Genomic DNA, 22,025 nt, shown 5'->3' on the forward strand with positions numbered 1-22,025 from the left:
AATACCAACCAATTAATTAGTTAGTACCTAATGAATTAGTTCAATGCATACTTATAGTAAACTGGCATTTATTCAGATATTTAGATTAGATGATTATCCTACTTCAGGATATGTTGACTTCATTAACAATAGTCTTATAATTAGAATTTAGAATATGTTGTAAAAACTGATAATCTCATTTTCATTGATTTTTCCTAACTTGATATATATAAATATATATAAAAACCCAAGATAACAGGAGAAAAAGAGGAAAAAGAACAAATCACTGAAATAGTTCAGTATAAACTGAACTATCACTCTATGAGAGAGTTCATATTTGTGCATACTTTAATGGAAACATCTTATACAATTTTGTAGGCTTTCATTAAGAGTGAAAATGAATCACCATCAGGCTGCCAGAACAAATTTCCTTTTCTTGCTTCAAGTGGGGAATTTCTTAAGGTACCTGTACTGTGATAGCTGCTACTCCATTAATCCTTTCATTTTATAGTTCTGGTTTATTGTTCAAATTCTCTAGAATGTCAACAATCTGTTAGTATCAAAGTTTACATATAACTTATTCTATAAAAAGAATTAATGCATATAGGCATTCCCCTAATGCCAAGATTTTCTTTGAATGTCATACTGATCATATTTCATTAACTTTGTTTGAAATTTGGACAGTCTGAAATTTTATTTCTTTTATATTTCTTATTTATATCAACAAGCTGTATGCAAGCACAAAACTTTTATTTTGAAGGCAAGAAAAATGCTGGTGAAATAGAGAATTATCTAGTAGAGTATAACATTAAAATGTACAAATATACATTCTCAATTGTCATGAGAATTCTAGAAGTTTGGCAGCCTAGAAAATATTACCCCAATTTTACAGAAGTTCAAATTCAAGGAAATTAAATATGTCCGCAAGATCACATAGTAATTAGTGATGAAGCTGAGACTTAGCCAAAGGAGGTTTTTTGTTTACTTTTGTTTTAAAGTTTATGGTTTTTCATTTCACAACTTGTTTAACTAAAAAGCATGCCAATCATTGGTATCCGAATTGAGCTGGACAGTACTGCATATTTGAAAATCTCTTGCATCTACTCCCCCAGAAAAAACAGTACAAACTGAAGAGGTTAAAAAAAAAATCCTTCCTTCCGTTTCTTTTCCTCTGTGCTGTCAGCTCTGAGTTGGTTTAGTGAGTAGTTTTGCAAGGCTTGTTTCACTTTGGTTGGGGCAAGGCTGAGCCCTGTATTTCAAACAAAAGGCAGCCAGTTACTAACTTCTGGTTGCTAGGTGTGGTCTCCTTTCAAACTCTATAAAATGAGAAGCCCAAGGCTCCACTTCTAGTGTGAAACATTCAGAGGAGACTCTTTAGTTCTTTGGACGAAGGCAGGGGAAAAAGAAAAGGTAAGTATTGGTTTTCCTTTTAGTTAGTTTTGGCTGTTTTGAAAACTTTTCTCATCACAATGTTTAATGTTATTTCTGTGGAATTTATGGCTAGCTGCATTTACATGTTTGATAAAACTCCCTGTAAAATTTCATTGGCTATTTATATTTGGGAATCACAAGATGAAACATTTTGTTCTCAGTTAAGAAATATAATTTTTAAAATAAGGAGAGTTTGTTTCCTTAAAACTGGCTTATTGTACCGTTGATAAGGAAGGTATCATGGAAAAGAAGGAAAGAATGTGTTTTTTCCCCCACAAGTTATGACTTCCCAAGAACTGTGTGTGCTTTATATGGAAATCAATATGGATGGTGGGAGTTTGGGGGGAGCCAGGCTGGAAGAACCCAGAGTGGGGGTTTCAGGGAAATATTTCAAAATAGCCGGACTTAAATAATGTTAAAAAAAAAAAGAAGAAGAAGAAAGAAGAATATTCAGAACTCATAGTGGCAATCTTGCCCTTTGTAATTAAAATTTGGAAATTAATGTTATGTTCACTCAGGCAGTGTAAATAAATAAGAGGATCTGTTTATTAATCATTTCATTTAGAGAGGGTGTGGCCATATTCTTTTTCCTGTAATCTCTGTGTCATAGACAGGCTTTTCAAGTGCTGATTTGAAAACCTAAGGGAAAGGAAGTATTTCCTGGGTGGTGTCCGATAAGTTATCCCTTGGGAATGCCATAGGACCTTCTAAATATTACTCCACTTAGAAGCATTTTGAGATTGTTGAATGAGCTCATGGCCATAAAGCTCCTTAGAAAAGTACAGTTTATCTAAAGTAGGGTTTTCACTAGTGTCAGGTATACATGCAAAAGTGAGAGATTTTGAATCTTAACCACATATCTTGCTATTGCTTATTACAAACGTTCCTTTAAGAATTTTTTTCTTAGCTCATGCTGCATGTTAAATGATGGGATATCAGATGTTTAGTGCTGGTTAATCAAAAAGGTGTGCTTTTTCTTGCCCTGTTTGTGACTAAATTTATATATGGTCTTAAAAAAAGTAATATTCTCCTTGGCCTGCAGGAATGCATTTAGGTAGGCACATTGCAAAATGACTCAAATGGGATAAAATGATGATTTCATAATTCTGAAATGGACTCTTCTCCAGAAGTTATGTTGCCAGTCTAGCCCCAGGCTCAACCACATGTGACAGACATACGTTTGATTAATGTTGACAAAATCAGTAATGATATTATTAAGAAACCTGCCAGAGTTTCATGCTTATTAACTATTTTTTCAATCAAAACATCTTCAAAAATTAATTTATACTGATGTTAGCTACTGAGCTGGTTCTTAATCCTCTCTAGACGCATTAATTTATAACATATTCAAAATCAGTATGAAACCAATGACCTATTATTTTTCAGTAATAAGCCAAAAGCCATTTTTTTTTGAGTAAATGATTTCCTCTTTACTTAAAACTGGAGATATTTTTATCAAAAAGATCAGAACAGATACAAATTATACCTTCATTCATTATGCTAATTTTCTTTACCTCTGTCTACTTGAGGTGAGATTTAACATGGGAACTTCAGAGTTATAATGAATCTTAGCTACTGTGTATCCCAACACCCTTATTTTTTATAAATGGAGGCCCCTCTGGAGAATTGAAATATTTTCTTGAGTTGAAGAGAATCAAACTAGAACTCAGAACTCCTCAACTCTTATTTTTACATACTATAGTTGCAGGTAGAAACCATTTGTTAAATTGATATTGTTATATTTCCTAAATAACTAGTACTGATATACTATTTATTCATCTAATAATGCTTATTTGCATACTAAATACCAGGCATTCTGCCAGGGATTGGAGTTCATAATGAGTAGTAGATTAGCTCCTGTGGAATGCTGCTATAGATATAAATAAGTAAATAGAAAACCATCATACAGAACACTAGGGGCAAATATAGGAGTAAAGGCAGGATGCTTTGGGAGAGCACAGTCACTCACCCCAGTGCTGAACCAAGGAAAGCCTCCTGGAGGATGCGATAAGATCTAGGCTGAATCCTCACCTAGAAGTATCGTTTACCAGAAGCCATCGTTTACGCAGAAGTCTTTGGGTGTGGAAGATGAAACAGCATTCCAGTCAAAGGGAACACCTTATCCAAAGGCCTAGAAGCAAAACATTCATTAGACTACCTTCCATAAAGTGGTTCTTCGTAAGTGATACCATTGTACAGTCTAATTGCCTTTTCTCATATGAGAGGGTGTGGGAAAGACTTGTGAAATATATATTCGAGGAAAAGAATTATGCAGAAGCCAAAGCATTGAAAATAAACTCCCTAGGGCTGGGGCGAAACCTGCCACAGTCTCCATGGATTAACTGTGAATGGATTGAATTCTTCAGCATGAGCTAGTAAAAATAACACTGATTTTATCACTGCCTTTTTGGTCACTAGTTTAAAAGGATACACAACATTTTGGAATCAGGAGGCATGAATTTATGTATATGCCTTGATGCTTGCAACTAGTATCTAGAAAATGCCAGAAAGAATTACCCTTTGTTTTCTCAGGTAGAAAATGGGAAAAATAATGCTGTGCTTGGTAAGGAACTTTCTACTTCTGTCATTGTAGAGCTCAGCTCTTTCTCGCTTGTTATCAGGAAGACATGATGGACCACAAAACTTGGTTTCCTCTGTCAGAAATTCTGGATGTGGTTTTCAAAAAGGTTTTTTTGTAATCATTTCAAACATTCAGAAAAGTTGCAAGAATATTGCACAGAATTGCCAAACACTTGTTACCCAGATTCCCCAAGTGTTAACATTTCACCACATTTGCTTTATCATGAATTCTTCCCTTTCTCCCTTCACCTTCGCTAATAGTTATTTGAGAGAACACTGCAGATATGATGTCCCAATATCTCCAATTACTTCTGTCTCTATGAATTAAAATATAAGGACATGGCCATCGCGCAAAATAAGCCTTAGTTTTCTCAAATTGTCTGGTTGGCAGAATTGGTAATGTACTGTTTCTGGAATACCTTTCTTTTACATTTAGTAAGCATGGCTCCATCTTTTTCGAGCATCTTAAACATATTTTTATGCAGATTTACCTTCTTCAATTTCTTGCTAAATGAGAGGAAGAGAGCGAGCTCTCTTATGACATATAAATACACACAGAAACGTTAATTTCTAGAAAGTTAGACACTTTTTCACAGATAAATGAGGTTTGTAGGCAGTGCATGTTCACAGATTATTAATTAGAATAACTAACTCTGGAATATAAATAATTTCCATAAAAGTCAGTCTGTATATCAAAGGCCAATTTTGTCTTCAAATTAGATGATGTTAAGGACTGAGATAAACTTGGTTTCAGAACTCATTGGTAGCTAGATTAAATATATATCAAGCCAAGGAAAATTGATAAAATAAGCTCTTAAATACCTAGTACATATCCTAAACATTGCAATTAAAAAGAGAGACAGAAAAAAGAAAACTTTCAGTAAATTCTCAGGGTTATTAAAATTTTTTTTTTACTGTACAATTATAATTTCTAGAGATTATTCTATGAATAGTAAAAATATCTGAAAAGTATTTATATAACATGTAACAATCTACAAAGCATGTTTGCATGCATTTTGTTGAGAACCCTTCACACTATTGAATGGGTTTTATCAAATATAAAATGTGGGTTTTCCTGCAGAGGTGAGGTACTAAACAGATGAAATGGTTTAGTAATACAATTTGAGCAAAGTATTTTTGCTGTGACATTTGTAAGGTGTGCTGCAACTCAAAATTTCCGTAATACATGCAGTTGCATTTGAGCACTTACCTGGCATTACATGATAAAATGTTTCCTTTAGGGCAATTTTTTATAAACTGCTACAATCCTTGTCTCTTTAAGCTTTGCTGAGAGTTACTTGGTTGAATTGAGATTCTTTTTTCCCCAAGTACTTTCCTGAGGCAAGTTCTATTCAGGTTGCTTTTCTTTTCCAGACCATATTGCAGATCATACTTTCAGGCCATCCTACATTTTTGCTTCAGATAAAAATGTAGAAACAGAGAAGATAGGTCACAAAACTGTCTCCCATTTAGATACCCTTGTGTCAAATTATTTAACTCCTTTATTTTTGTTATTTTGTGTTATGTAATTAATAAACTAATATAATTTCCTAGGCTTTCTCAAGTTGTTTTTTAAGAAATGAATGTGTTATATAAAAAAGTGAAAAAAGTGTTTCAGTGAATTTTTTTCTAAAAGTGAAAAAAATTATGAAGTATAGTAAAGTTTTCAGAAAATTTGTTTTGAAGTTGTGAGGCTCATTTTTAAATTTGTATTTGACACTAGCTTTAACTCTTCTTTGATCTCTTTTGAAGATTTTCTTTTCTAATTCAAAAGAGCAGAAATATTGTAACACATTTATCTGTAACTGAAGGAAAAATACTTTTCTAAGAGACCAATCACATCACTCATTTTGAAAATTCTACTTTATAAAGGGCATGGATGAGATGGTAAAAATGGAAATTTTAAATAGCTGAAACCTTGCCAGAAATAGCAAGAAGTTTTGGATGTGCCAATTAAGCAATAGGGAAATGAAACTCCATGTGCCAACAGAAATTGCACCAGATTATACTGTAATAGGAACTAAAAACTTGTGCAAAATTGCGTGCTATGCCTTTATCTCAGGAAATAACTTTAAATTTATCAGTCGCTGGGGGGAGGAGATTAAATGAGTGCACAATATATTGGTTCTTCTCAGAGATGACAGAACAGTAATTTGAACAATCCCCATGATAACTAAGTGGAGATAGTTTCTGTTTTGGATATTATTTCCCTCATGTGTTTAATCTTATTATTTGGAACTACAGCTATTTTTCAGCAGGTGTGGATTGAAATACATTGTCTGAACATGCTGTTAAGGAATCAGGTTATGGGTTTTTCTCCTCATGAGCCATTTAAGTTCATATCAAGAATTTAAAACTGCTAAGATTATCCTTCCAATCTCCTTCAGATATTCTCCTGAAGTAAACAAAAGGGTATGCAGAGATAAATCAGCACAGATCTAGAGCCTGGGTTCCTAAAAACTCATCCCTAGACAAAATTGATCATTAGTGGTTTCTTTTGTAGATAAAACAGAGAACATATTAATTTTTTTAAACATACTTCAGGTTCTAAAAATATAGGTGGTTTATTAAATTAAAATATTGCTGAACCATGATAGCAATTCAAGCAATTTTCTTTAAGATAAAGTTTTCCAAAAGAGAGCATGCATGGTGCAATTTCACTTTAGTGAAGCCAATTAGAGCAAAGAACCTGGTGTAGAATAATCCTTTTCCTTTTTTTTTTTTTTTAATTTGTGTGTGTGTGTGTTTTGGGAAAAAACAAAACAAAACAAAACAAAACAAACAAAAAAACAAAACCACATGCAGGACTAGTATGTACACGGCTCATATAGGAAGAGATGTGAGTGTAACAATTATTCCAGGTGCTAAAATAATTTTTTACCAAGGAATGGAAAAGAAAACAGAATTATTCTCTAAGTTCCTTGAGAGAAGGGGTGTTTCAGTGTTCTTGTGCCCTCAGTCCTTAGCATACAGTGGGTGGTCTGTAAATTTAGAGTAACAAAGTGAATTGCCAGTTCTTTTCTTCAGCCTATGTGTTTACTTGCAGAAGTCATCTCATCCCAAATGTTTGACTGGATAATCAGAGAAAGAGCTAAGTTTCTGAGGCTATGAATTTCTGCTCAAGGGTGGTAAATTCTCTAAATAAACAAACAAAAAACCCCTATATCTAGCATCTATGATGCTTCTAAGAATAATCCTGGAAAGTGAGGGTGTGGTTGCTCTATGTCTATGTAAGAAGGTGGGGTAATGTGTATGCATGGTGGGTTTGTGGTTTGTAAAAGCATTTACCTGTTTTCTTTCCAGATCCTTCAAAAATGGCAATGGTATCTGAATTCCTTAAGCAGGCCTGGTTTATTGACAATGAAGAGCAAGAATACATTGTAAGTTAAGTGACAGTAAAATAATAGTTAAATATTAAAATAGAAACTCATATAAGTGAATGGACAGTCATTTATTTCTCTGTCATCCACAGAAAACTGTGAAAGGATCCAAAGGTGGTCCTGGGTCAGCAGTGAGCCCCTATCCTACCTTCAATCCATCCTCAGATGTTGAAGCCTTGCATAAAGCGATAACAGTGAAAGGTAATTATATCTCACCAAAACACTCTCCCCCTGGACTTTTCAGAATGGTCATTTGAATGGCTATTGGGAAATAGATATGTGCAGTGGAAAGAGCCTATTTCATTTTTGAAGATAAAAAGATTTCTTTGTCAACAAAGATATATTTCCTTTCTCAGCATTTAGAAAGTTTTGGTCAAATCAGTAGAATCTCTACTGCTATAACAGATATTCTCACCCCTCATTTCTGGCAGAGACTCAATTCTGAAGTCAACACCTCTGCTCACACAAAGGGTTTGAGGTAGGAACCAAACACTGCAATGCTGAAGACCAGGAATAATTTCCTCCCCTTCTTTCATTCAAGTGAATGGAATGTCCTCCAGAGTACTTCTATTTGATATGTAGTGTTGTATCCATATCCTAGGCTGATGTAATTTATTCTTCTAAGTTTTGCTAAGAACTTCATTTGAAGCATATTGATAATGAATCATTTTATGTCAGTTATTAAAGATGAAGAAAATTGATTTTAAAAGTTGAGGGCCCCTTTATTTCCAGGTGTGGATGAAGCAACCATCATTGAAATTCTAACTAAGAGAACCAATGCACAGCGTCAGCAGATCAAGGCAGCATATCTCCAGGAGAAAGGAAAGGTAGGTTGGATTGGTTAATTTAGAAAATTAATTCCGGCCACTTTAATGTTTAAATACAGATTTCGAAGCACAGTTGTCTAGTTCTTTCAGTCTCTAGCCACTGTTTTTCCATTACAACTAAGACTGCAATTACAGTATTATCCCCTTGATTGCAATATAATCAATTCTAACAAATTTAATAGTTTTATACATTGTTTGTCATCTTGGTTTTCTGCACGTGTGGTATTCTGTATTGGAGACAACCTTTTTTTTTCACTTGAACATAATAGACATCAGTGTTACTATTGGCAATAAAGAATACGTTCTGATTGAAATGCGTCTTCTGTTAAAATTTAAACTGAGCTGTTTAATGTCTGAATGTCTACTTTAAAATAAGCTTTTCGGAGTTCCAGTTGTGGCTTAGTGGCTTAAGAACCTGACGTAGTGTCCATGAGGATGCAAGTTCTATCCCTGGCCTCACTCAGTGGGTTGAGGATCCTTAAGGATCGGCCTTGCTGCAAGCTATGACATAGGACTCAGATCTGGTGTTGCTGTGGCTGTGAGGTAGGCTGGCAGCTGCAGCTCTGATTCAACCCCACCCCTAGCCTGGGAACTTCCATATGCCACATATGTGGCTATAAAAAGAAAAAAAAGTAAGCCTTATATTTTTAGACCAAATATGGGTAATTTTTTAAAGGAGTACAATTAGAAAACTATATAATGTCAATGTCTGGTAATAGTGCTTATTTGAACAATGTAAACCTCAAAGATTGGAAAAGTTATTAATACATTCTTTTTAAAGTATTCTTACTATTGTTTCTGTTAATTCACCACCCTTGTTTTTTGAGCTCTGTGATTTCTTTCCTGTATAAAAGATTGAGAACCCTGAACTTTAAGAAGTTATGAGTAAATTCAGTAAATTCCATTCTAATCACTGTATATCTTTTAGATATACAGTGATATACAGCTATCCTTTTCTATGTGAAGGGATGGAGCTCTAAATGATGATTGGGTTTAGGAATCAGTGGTAAAACTACCTAAAGATCAGGTAATATCACATTACTGTATCACCTAGTGTGTTATGTACCCAAATTTTATGACACCTCCTTGTTATAGCCCCTGGATGAAGCTCTGAAGAAAGCCCTCACAGGTCACCTTGAGGAAGTTGCTTTGGCTTTGCTGAAAACTCCAGCTCAGTTTGATGCTGATGAACTCCGTGCTGCCATGAAGGTAAATCACCTGATTTAGGAAAAACTCTTTTCCTCAAGAGAATGTCCAGTCCACTGCACAGTCCAAGAGAATGCCTCCTATTGTATTCTCAGCAACTAGTATGAGACTATCAATCAGTGGAAATAAAATGAATGAATGAATAAATAAATGTTGGTGTTAACAACTGTGTTATTTCTTCTATCCTCATGATGTTACATACCTCAGTTTTTATAAATTTGGTTTTATAAATTTGGTTTTAAACTGATTTTAGTTTAGAGCAATATAATAAATATGCCTTATTGCAATATTAAATATTATGACTATTAACTAAATACTGAGAGAAATTTACTAAATGTCAGATTTAAAGAAATTTTTTGGACAAAAAACTAGCTGATACTCTTGAGTGAAGATTTTTCTACATTCGTTTTTTTCTTTTTCAATTCAGGGCCTTGGAACTGATGAAGATACTCTGAATGAAATTTTGGCATCGAGAACTAACAGAGAAATCAGAGAAATTAACAGAGTGTATAAAGAAGGTAAGTTTGAATGTCCCACAGTCCAAATGCCTTGGTTGGAACGGAAATCTGATACACTTTTCTTAAAATTGAGTATGGATGTTTATTATTGGAACTCCGGAAACAATGTATTAAAATATTTTTTCATTGTTTGTCACTGTCTACCACACACACCTACTGTTACTAGACAGCATTTAAGTTGCTGGGTTGCAGATAAGGGACACAATTGTCTCAGTCCTCATCAAGCTTGCCCTTTAATAAGAAATATCCTTCTGGGGCAAACAGCTACATGTTATTGCAGTAGAAAACTCAATTTAAAACACTGAATCTAAAGAATTTGCTAAAAACAGTTCTTCTTATTCTGAGATTTATTTCATTAAAAATGTCCTGTTGTCTTTCATTTTGAAAAGATAGCAAAAAATATATTAAAATGTCCAAACATTTGTCCTTGAAAAGTTAAAGAGCTTGGTAATTATAATTCTATGATGCAAACAGCTTTACCATTATGAACATAAACGACTCATTCTCCATTTACAGTTAGATCCAGATGATGAAACACCAGCCATGGATTCATTTTATCTATTCAGTTTAACATGGTTAAATGATATACTCAATACTGTAAAGAGAGTGTCGGCGAGTGGGTCCTCGGCAGTGCTGGGTCTTTATGATTTTCCTTTTCTAGTTTCCAGAGCCCCCAGCTTTTTTCTTTTCCCCACACAATATGTAGCACCACAGAGGCTCTTTCTGCTTGATTTTCATACCAAGCACAGAGAATACAATAGCCCTTGTGCACTGTTTTCAGAGCAATCTAATAAAGAAATCAGAATAAGGAAGCTTTTAACCCCATTCTGCAGTTCTTATCTCATTGTCAGTATTTATCTTAGATCCATTTATCAGTGATAAGCATCATTAGGGGCATTATTGTTCGTCTTTTATTTGATAAAACATAGTTTATAAAGATAAATATCCATATTTATCCTTTATTCCCAAGGTAGAGTTCAGTGGTAGCTTATTAAATTTTTCTGTCTTCTAGCCAATTTTAAACTCAGTTTTTTTGCTAATACATCATCACTTTGTAAGTTAAGTGTTTATCAAAGAAAACATTTAAATCTGTATCTAATATAGATGTGTATACATAAGCATTCATAATTTAACTCTATTACATATAAGATATTTATCATATGTAAAGTAAATAAATAGTCTGTGTTCAATCAGGTACTTCTGGTTTATCCTTTTAAATAAATGTCCTATTCATCCCATTGATTAAATTTTGGTCTGTTTTATTTCATAATTAGTTATTTAATAATGTATACCTCCCCAATTTCTTCTTGTTAGCAAAAGCTTTAGGACTATAGGTCTTCATTCACAGTATTATCTAAATTATTTCAATTGCCTTATAGGAAATAAATTTGATAGTTAAAAAATTTCTTTTCTCTGATTTCTCTATTTTCATTAAAAAATGATAATAGTTTAAATGTTGTTCCATAAGTTATTGAACTTTTGGCATTGCAAATTGTGAGCCAATACAGAGATGTCAGATATTATTTTTATCACTAATTAACTGCAAAATATACTTTTCTTACTTCTCAGAACTGAAGAGAGATCTGGCTAAAGACATTACCTCAGACACATCTGGAGATTATCAGAAGGCTTTGCTTTCTCTTGCTAAGGTATAACTCAAATAGTTCAGGAAATGCTTCTTTTTTTTGAAAAGTAAAATCTTAGATTTCATTTATCCCTATAAATGAGCAATTCACTCCTTTCTTGTAAGGAATATTACTCATGTTATTTTAAAGGGATTGAGTAAATCATGTGAAACCATGCTATGAAACTACTCACAAGAGAATGGGATATTTTCCAGGGTGACCGATCTGAGGACCTTGCTATAAATGATGACTTGGCTGATACAGATGCAAGGGTAAGTAAATGCCCACAGATGCTCCTAGAATCCACATTCCTACTTCAAATAAAGCCTGAGAAAGAAAAGTGAAAGAAAGAAGCACATGTAATATTCTTTTAGCAGTGAACCATGGAATGATTTATAGGTATAAGTTTATATTGTACAAATATTATGGTGATAATATCAAAATTATAAAAAATAGATATTTATATACTTTCAAGTATATTGTCACACATAGTTTCAGCAAGGTTGCTTGTTATTACACACCAATCCATTGGAAATATTAGAAAAATTATGCCATTTTAGGGCCTGAAATTTTTGTTTAAAAAAATAAAGATAGCTATTGTGTCCATATGCTTTCCTCATAGGATAGAATTCTCTACAAATTCATCATTGTGAGTTAGTAAGAATAGAAACTTACTTGACTACCTCCATTCACTTCACTGTACTAATACATTAGCCTGCACATTTTAGGCATTCATTAACTTTTATTGAATAAATGCACATATATCAGATGTTTGCTCGAAAAGTCCAGAATAACTTCTTATGTTGCTTAAAAGTTTGACCATTTTAATAGAAATTGTGTAATCATATCAAAGAACAAAAGTTAGTATTTAAATAATTTCCCATAGTAATAAATTACTCTTATTTGCTTATGGCATTTCTGAATGTGCTTTCCATTTTAAGACTCTCAGGGCTCTTAGATATATCTTTATGGTGGCTACATGGGTTAGTGTGTCCCAGGAGGAGGATGGTAATTAAGATTTCAAAGTTAACAGAGAATGCTTGTGGCAATACACAAGGATCATCCTTTATATTTACAAAAAAGGGAAATCTATAGTTTAATAATGTTAAGCTATTTAAGATTACAAAGCACATTAAGTTGTAGAGTCAGAATTTGAATCTGGAAATTCCAACGTCAAAATTCAAGATCTAGGTAATGGTTGAATTATTGATCTTTTAGTACCATTTACTGGTAATTATTTTGAATAATTAAAAATTTAAAAAAAGAAAGTCCCTTAGAGTTGTCATGATAGGTATAATCTTAAAACAATTAAATTCCACAAATATTTATTCTGCAAACACATAACTAGTCTCTAGTGTTTGCAAGGCAAACTTTGAAATACTATGGAAGATACTTGACAAAATAAGGTCCCCATCTCTAAGGAACTTGTAATCTTGGCATTGCCTACTCTGTATTGACACAAAACAGTTGCCTCAAAGATCTTTGAAGAGATCTAACATTCTTGTGCATATATCAAGTCAGCAGATAGTCATGCATATTTTTGTGTTTTTTGATAGGCTTTATATGAAGCAGGAGAACGAAGAAAAGGGACAGATGTGAATGTGTTTATTACCATTCTTACTACCAGAAGCTATCCTCATCTTCGCAGAGGTAATAAGAAAACAAATGTTTCCTGGGACTTGTTTATAGAAGATGCAGTTATTTTGAGGACAAATAAGAGAAAAGGAAGAGAGAAATTTTAATCAGTGTCACTCCTATACCAAATGAATGCAGTGCTCCTGAATCCTTATTGCTGTTTGTGTATTTGTCCAGCATTGTCCAGCCACTATTTTATGCTAGTTAAAACACATTTGGTGACTTTGACATATAGAACACTACTCTTACTATTTCTACTCCCCAGAATATTTGGAATAGATATTACAAAATATACACATATAACAGAACAAATGAAATTACAGTAAAGAAAACCAAAAAAACCTCAGGACTAAGTGAAGGAAAGATATATAGATGTTCTACTAGCAAAAAACAAAAAAAGTGTTCTTGCCTTTGATCACAAGATTTAGCTCAGATTCTTCTGGAAGCCAGAGCAAAGGGAAGTTTGCTTACCTAAAGTTTATTATCTTATAATAGCACTCTGATTTCTAATGTTAGAATTGAGAAATTTATTACACAGATCTTTATATGAGGGAAGATCCATTTGCTGTGGCACTTAGTTCTGATGCTGTTTTATGGCTGTCAATCACATGCCACTTCTCATAAATGTCAACATTTGCAAGAATTTCATGAAAATATATAGAGGCACCAAAATAGCCATGTGAGTTACTTTCTGAGGAGAAGATGAAGTATCCAAAACACGCTTATTTGAATAAGTAGCTTTAAAATGTGTTTTCTGAAGTTTAGTCCTCCTAAGGAATGCTTTCACTCAGTTGCCCTGATATTGCTAAAGTTTGCTAAAGAATAGGGTGTTTTGTACATCTCTGAATTTAAATTTAATATTTAGTGTTTCAGAAGTATTCCAAGTACAGCAAGCATGACATGAACAAAGTTCTGGACCTGGAGTTGAAAGGTGACATCGAGAATTGCCTTACAGTTATTGGTATGTAGTCCTGGAGAGGGAAGGGTATTCTAACTTGAAATTACATCGTCAGCTGTCTCATAATTTACAAAGAAATATAACAAAATGAAACAAAAACTCAGATGTAATTTATCTGTGTTTCAAATAGAGGCAACAGGTAAGATAATGGCAATAAATGTTCAGCTGAAGTTATACAATGATCTTCCTAGTAATAACAGATATTATTTCCTTTTTCAAAAAGATGTGCAGATGAATAGTATTTACTGAGCACCTGCTTATACCCTGCAATACGCCAGGCTGGGGTTGGCACAGAGGAAAGTCAAAGAGGTTATTAAGAGCATGGGATTTGGAATTAGATAAGTACAGATCCACATTCTAGTCTGGCACTTGCTAATTGAGTAATTTTGGGCAAGTCCAGGTTTGATTCAGTAGGTCTCTGGTGCCTTCTGAAAAGTCTTCAGAAGAAAAAGATTTTAAAGGTTTCCCATTTTATTCAGATGACCAGTCACTGTTTGGGAACCTGCATGCTAAAGCAGTGCTTCTCAAACATTCATGTGCATATGAATCCCTTGGGAATCTTGTTAAAATGCAGATTCTGACTCAGTAGTTTTGGAGTAGGCTCTGGGATTCTGCATTTCTAACAAGCTGTAAGTTGATGCTACTTCTTAAGGTTTGAGTATCAAGGTAGAGGATCTTAACATCTGCTGGTGTTTTATATGGCAGCTTCTTTATGTTTTAAGCTGTTCTAGTCCACTTAAAATATTATTTCTTACTACAAGATGAAAGAAGTATTTCTTGAGCACCTACTGGTTTCCCTGTTTCCATGAAGAGTATATTTAGGGTAGTATGAGTTGTTGCAGTTGCTACTGGGTAGATTTAAAATAATAGGATATAAGCGATGTTGTCAGGAGACAGAATATTCAAAATCACCATCTAGAGAAGAGCTTCTTATAAGCCAAATATCCCATATTAGGATGGGAGGTGAGAAACAGGAATGGAGAATGGAATCCTACTTACAAAACTCTTTATTTCCTGTTTCTTTCAAATGCATCTTTCTTCTTTTGTGGTAAATATGTCAACTAAAATATGCCTCCCTTTTAGTGAAGTGTGCTACAAGCAAGCCAATGTTCTTTGCTGAGAAGCTTCATCAGGCCATGAAGGTAATGTTGGCTAAAAAAACATGCATAAGTTAAATGAGAGTTAAGTTTTATTTGGGACAAAATGGGGACCATAGCCTGGGAAGAAGCATTTCAGAGAGCTCTAAGATACTGCTCCAAAGAGGCAGGGGGAAATGTTGGTATATATGTGGTTTTGATGAAGGAAGAGATACATGCAACCAAACATACATTTTGCAGAAATTTGCTACTAGTCTTGTGAAGGTTACTGCTTGTCACGAGAAGCAGACCTCATCCCGAAGGATTTTAGTGCTTTTTTTAGATATGAGGAGATGTAAGAATTGGGCTTATAAAATCTCCTCCTAAAAATATCTACTTATCTGAAGACCTGCTCTGCCAGTTTTCCCAAAGCACAGAGTGCCTCACTCCTGATCTCCACCCTGAGCTCTTTCAGTGGGTGTTGAGCATTGGCAGCTACAGTGGCTCATGATTCATTCTGTATAGAGGCAGATGGCAAGTGCCAATCTCCAGTTCATAGGAACCTATATGTATGATTTGATTGGGGGAAAATACTGTGTGTGGAGAGAAGAACAGAAAACCTCATATTGTTTGAAAATTACACTCATTTTAATGTATTTCCATTAAAAAAGATTTCTTTTCCATCCGATGCAAGAGGTAATATACTTATTACAGGAAAATTCTGTTAGATTTATTATATTCTTTTATAAGTAAAATAGTAAGATGAGTTTGTAGGTAGTTTGTGGATTACTCATGATTTGCATAAAACCTGAGTCATCAGAGGATAGGGAGTATACTTGTTCTAATGTATGACTTTAGTAACCTACTTCTGTTAAGGTTTGAAATTTTACAATCTCCCCCTTTCTAAGCTTCATTATCTTTTTTATTATTCTGTCTTCCATGATATTGCTTAGTATGTCATTCTAAGATTTTTAAATGTTATTCTAAGATCACTGAAGTGAAAAGTGTTAAGATGTATTTGAAATACTTTAACCACTTCACTGTAGTTAATTATCTAGCATGCATCCTGTTGTATAGGATGCTACCTGTATACTTGCATTGTGAAAAGTTATGAAGTTGTCTTTTTTTCCCTTTGCAACTCCAAAATAAAGAAGTCTTCAGAGAGAGATCTAACCATTCAATTAGTAGGAAAGAGTCCCTTTGAAGCAATAGGCATTGTGCCACTGGGAGTAGGCAGTACAATCCCTGACCCTATGCCTTTGCTAGCTACTGAGGTAGTTAGATGGGTAATGATGAATACCTAGTATTGTAAAAGAGCAGAAGAAGGATGTGTGCTCCAGACTTTGGAAATCAGTGTAGTCTTGCTGTCAGCTAAACTAAGACCTGATATTTGAATAGGAATTAGATGAGAGTAGGAGTAGAAGAGATAAAGGAAGAAAGCAAGTCTGGTCCAGAAGGTAGAAGGATATCAGATATTAAATATAATTAGAGTGAGAGTGTGTGATGTGAGAAGAAGTCGTAGCATTAGACGGCATTGGAAGCCCAAATAAAATGATTGGTTTTCATCATCAAAGCATCTGAAGGCCATTAAAGGCCATATGAATAGATGAATTAGGTGATAAGATTTGCAATTTAGAAAGTTCACTTTGGAGTTCCCTTCATGTCTCAGTGGAAACAAATTTGACTGGCATCCATGAGGATGCAGGTCTTGCTCAATGGGTTAAGGAGCTGTGATGTAGTTTGCAGAAGAGGCTCAGATCTGGTGGTGCTGTGGTTGTGACGTAGGCCGGCAGCTACAGCTCTGATTTGACCCCTAGCCTGGGGACCTCCATATGCTGCAGGTACGGCCCTAAAAAGACAAAAAAAAAAGTTCATTTTATTTGTAATTATTGAATAGTTTAGACAGAGGAAAGACTGGATGGTAGAAGACCATTTAAGAGGTTATGAAAGTTCTTACATACTGCTGATGTCACATTTGGGTTCATGTCATTTTATTACCACTTGTGTAAACTGTGTGTGTGTGTTTGCGTATTTTAAGGTGGGAATAGTTTCTCTATAAAAACTATATAGGTGAGCAAAAAAGCTGCATATTCAAACCTATGTCTTATTAAAAGGATACTCTGTATGAGGGACACTTACTGTCATTTGTTTTGGAAAGGGTATTGGAACTCGTCATAAGACACTGATCAGGATTATGGTTTCCCGTTCTGAAATTGACATGAATGACATCAAAGCATGCTATCAGAAGTTGTATGGTATCTCCCTCTGCCAAGCCATCCTGGTATGTTGCTATTTTCAAAATGCTACCCCTACAAATGACAAATTCTTTTGCAACTTCTTCAAAAAGAAAGGCTGACATTATATCTGTAAATTTCATATGTAAGAGTAATTTGTTATATTAAGATATATAATTTAAAGTAAATTGAACTTTCAGTGATAAAATCTACTAGTGAGTTCTATACTGGAGTTTTCCAGTAGTCATGGAAATAATTTCCCTATGTAAATTTAGCAATCAAAATATTTTAGTAGAGAGATATAATGATTTATGATTTATGTTGCAATGAATATTGGTCAGAGGATTAGAAACTTTAAAGTTTTTCCTAATTTTGTAGTATGTAAAATGTATAAAATGCATGTTCAACCTAAAAAGTAGAAAGAAAGACAGGTGTGGAGTTCCTGTTGTTGTGCAGCAGAAACAAATCCGACTAGGAACTATGAGGTTGCAGTTCATTCCCGAGCCTCGCTCAGTGGGTTAAGGATCCGGCATTGCCGTGAGTTGTGGTGTAGGTCTCAGATGTGGCTCAGATCTGGCATTGCTGTGGCTGTGGCATAGGCCAGCAGCTATAGCTCCAATTAGACCCCTTGCCTGAGAACCTCCATATGCCATGGGTGTGGCCCTATAAAGCAAAAAAAAAAGAAAAAAAGAAAAAAAAGAAAAAAAAAAGAAAGTCAGGTGTGAAAGAATTTTGAATTTAATGAAAGATAGGTGACTATTTAAATTCAATTTGGCGTTTATATTGGATAACATCTACCAAGAAAAGTGAGTATTTCATAGGCTGATAACTTTCTCTCTGACTGACTAATTCAGATACTCTTCAAGGTGTTATGAAATTATATTGTATTATACTTAACTCTGTGTAATATTTCATTCCTGGAAAATAATGGCTCTAATATACCTCATAATCAGTTGAGATTTGCATTCTGAATTTTGAAAGCTATTGCTTTTCATATAAAAATTTATTAACAAATACCAGTTATTTCTATATGAATTACACTATTCAATTGAATAAGTGATATTCTTAGGATCCTGGGTAATTGATGTACTGTGATATATGTTCTACAACTATTGTCTACTAATACAATAATTACTCTACAGTTAAAAAATACCTTATTGATTATGGTCTCTGATAGCATTAAATATACTTTATTTTTTAATCAACAGGATGAAACCAAGGGAGATTATGAAAAAATTCTGGTTGCTCTATGTGGAAGAGACTAAACATTCCTTTGATGATCTCAAGCTTTTTGATCAGCAGTCTTTTTAATCATATCTTTTCATTCCGTATCATAGACTTAAATAAGAAAATTTCTTCAGCAGGATTATAGTCTAGCTAACTCCTTTCTGAAAAATATAGCCTATAAATCATTTTTTGTATTACAACTTTATATAATAGAGATAAGTTTTTTAAAAAATATATTTACCCCAAACTATAGAACCCCATGAAGAGGTTGTTCTAGTAACATTGTCTGAGGAATATGTTTATGTCACAGAAAATAAAATGATTTTACAGGCCAATTGCTGTGTGATTGGTTCTTCTATTCGGATTTCCCTTTGTGCGTAATGCAGTTGTTTAATTTGATATCAAGGAACAGGAGCCTGAATTCTATATTATCATCATCTAATGGAATAATTTTACATGTTAAATAAAACATTCACAGAATTAGAAAATGAACTTTTTACATTTTAGTGCCTGGGTACAGATCATTGCAAGAGTATCCCTGTATAATAACAGATCTATTGCATCAGCATTGTAATAATTGGATATTCTGTTGTATTCCATAAACCTGTGTAAAGATTAAATGACAACAGCAGTAAAAGTTGCTCACTTTTTAAAAAAATGGTAGTTGCATGTTTAGTTTTCTAAGAAACTATCAAACTCTTTCCAGAGTGGCTATACTATTTTACTTTCCCATCACAAATTTACAAGTAATCTAGTTTCTCCACAACCTCATCAGCTTTTGATATTGTCACTGTTTTGCATTTCAGCCTTGTTTATTTTTCATTGTCGAGTTTTGAAAATTCTTTATATAGTCTAGGTATTAGTCCTTTGTCAAATAGTGGTTTGCAAATATTTCTCTCGGTCTATAGCTTATCTTTGTATCCTCCTAATAGATAAAGTCTTTCTCAGAGGAAACATTTCAAATTTTAATGAGGTCTAGTTCTTTGATTTTTCCCCTTGTTGATTTTCCTTTTGGTGTCACATCTGAAGACTCTTTACCTAAACTTAGGTCCTGATATTCAGCCACGGGAGCACCTCGTGGAAGATAGGAGATCCGAAGGATCCTCTCTGATTCTACATAGATTTATTAACATGTGTGTTCTATGCAATTTCAACTTCTTGTGGATGGCTCAAACTCTCAACACTTTCTTTTCTTATCCCTTGGACCCTGGAATACCTGCTGGTGCTGGCCTTTGGGTGCTGCAGTATTCCACATTGGTTCCTTTAACCTGCTCACTCCTCTATAAATAGTCCCTTATTTAAAATTATCATCAAAACTCCTAGCTTGGTGTTCCCAGCCATTTCCTACTAGGATTCTATTTGATACTGCTTTCCAAAAGTACTAAACTACTTATTTTATCAAAAACCACTTGAGAGGCTCCTGACTAAATTCCAGATACTAGATTTAGGTAAGTGGATACAGAGTTGAATAAGAGAGTATGTAGTAAGTAGAAGTATAAAGAAACATTTTAGAAGATAAAAATATAGAGCTTTCCATGATCCATGAAAGAAAAAATTGATTAGGCCTCATTAAAATGAAAAACTTATGATCTGTTAAAGATACTATTAAGAATGAATAAGCAGACTGAGAGAAAATCTTTGCAAACAAGATATGATTAAAATACCAGTAGCCAAAATATACAAAGAACTCATAAATTCAACAATAAGAAAACAACACCTTAATTAAAAAATGAGAAAAAGATTGAAAAGGCACTTCACCAAAGAAGATACATAGATGGAAAATAACCGTATGAAAAGATATTCAACATCATGTATTAGATAAAGAAAAATTAAAACAACATGGGGGATACCACCCACACATCTATTTGAATGACCAAAATCTATTCCAAATGGAATAATGGAATCTCATTCACCGCTCATAGGAATGCAAAATAGTACAGCCATTTTGGAAGACAGTTTGGCAGTTCTTACAAGTTAAAGATAATCTTATACAATTTAGCAGTCACACTGCTAAGTATTTTCCCAAAATGAGTTGAAAAGTTATGTCCACAAAAAAATCTACACATAAATGATTATAGCAGTTTTATTCACATTTTCCAAAACGTGGGTATAATCAAGATGGCTTTCAAAAGATTAATGGATAAAAAAACCATAGTATATCCACACAATAGAATATTAGTTAGCCATAAAAGAAATGGGCTATCAAGACATGTAGGAAAAGTTACAGTTTAATCTTAGACACATATTGCTGAGGGAAGGAAGTCAATCTCAAAAGATGCCAACTATATGATTTTCTGGAAAAGGCAAGATTATGAAGATAGCAAGAAGATAAGTAGTTGCCAAGGCTTAAGGAGAAGGGGGAAGAAACAAATAAGTGAAGCACAGGACATTTTTAGGTTAATTAAACCATTTAGTATAACACTATAATGGTGGCTACATTGCATTTGTCAAACCTATAGAACTATATAATACAAAGGGTGGACTCTAAGTATAGAGCTTAGGTAGTAATGGATCAGTATTTGTTCATCAATTTTAGCAAATGTTCCAGCTAACCTAAGAAGTTAGTAATAGGGAAAACTGTGTGATAGGGAGAGAAAGGGTAAATCGGAACTTTGCATAATTTTACTGTAAGACTAAAACTCTCTTAAAAAAATAAAGTCTATTAAAACAGTTCTCAACTTTTGAAGCTTACTATCTAGAGACAAAAATGCATGCAAAAGGTGATAGCATAATGTAATAATGGTTATATAGAGATATAGGTGAAATGCTGTAGTAACTGAGAGAGTAACAGAATTGGGAAAAGCAACAAAATGGAGAATACCTGAGAGATTAGTGGTCCTTTATTGTGTTGAATTGTTGAATGAATGAGTTTATTGGTAACCTCTATTCTTAACGATTCTTAGTTTCTTAATTATTTTTAAATTTGGTTTTCAAACAAGCCTGTGAGGGAAATGTCATATGCTTTTTACATATGAGGAATCAAAAGTTACCAAAGGTCACATGACTTGCCCAAGGTCACACAGTATGTGAGTGAATGAACATAAATTTAAACACAGGTCTCCTGACCCCAAAGTTATAGAAAAAAAAGAACCAAGAAAGAAATGAGACCGAATAAGAACTTGCTTCAGACACCAGGTCTTTTGACAAGGATGTTATTTTAATAATAAGTAAAAAATCAAAATATGCTCTGTTGCTTATAGATACAGTGAGGTGTTTTTGTGTGTGTGTGTGATTCTTTTTTTTTTTTTTTTGTCTTTTCTAGGGCTGCACTTGCGGCATATGGAGGTTCCCAGGCTAGGGGTCCAGTCAGCTGCAACTGCCAGCCTACATCACAGCCACAGCAACGTGG

At 33.9% G+C, this 22,025-nt stretch overlaps 1 protein-coding gene across 1 annotated transcript; it reads left to right on the forward strand.

Moving 5' to 3' along the window:
- Positions 1-1,193: 1,193 nt before the first annotated feature.
- ANXA1 (annexin A1) lies at positions 1,194-19,011 on the forward strand. Its single transcript, XM_047767777.1, has 13 exons — positions 1,194-1,389; positions 7,294-7,370; positions 7,463-7,571; positions 8,103-8,197; positions 9,293-9,406; positions 9,831-9,921; positions 11,491-11,570; positions 11,762-11,818; positions 13,103-13,196; positions 14,047-14,142; positions 15,223-15,281; positions 17,374-17,496; positions 18,658-19,011. Exons 2-13 carry the CDS (start codon positions 7,305-7,307, stop codon positions 18,712-18,714), a joined length of 1,041 nt encoding a protein of 346 aa, XP_047623733.1. The 5' UTR covers positions 1,194-1,389; positions 7,294-7,304; the 3' UTR covers positions 18,715-19,011.
- Positions 19,012-22,025: the final 3,014 nt, after the last annotated feature.

The sequence above is a fragment of the Phacochoerus africanus genome, chromosome 2 (genome assembly GCF_016906955.1).
Source record: "Phacochoerus africanus isolate WHEZ1 chromosome 2, ROS_Pafr_v1, whole genome shotgun sequence".
NCBI lineage: Eukaryota > Metazoa > Chordata > Mammalia > Artiodactyla > Suidae > Phacochoerus > Phacochoerus africanus.

Excerpts from the sequence above, each read along its gene's own strand:
- ANXA1 (XM_047767777.1), top strand. The coding sequence starts at position 7,305 with ATGGCAATGGTATCTGAATTCCTTAAGCAGGCCTGGTTTATTGACAAT. Across the intron at positions 7,371-7,462 it reads ATGAAGAGCAAGAATACATT|AAAACTGTGAAAGGATCCAA; the intron begins GTAAGTTAAGTG and ends TGTCATCCACAG. Across the intron at positions 15,282-17,373 it reads AGCTTCATCAGGCCATGAAG|GGTATTGGAACTCGTCATAA; the intron begins GTAATGTTGGCT and ends TGTTTTGGAAAG.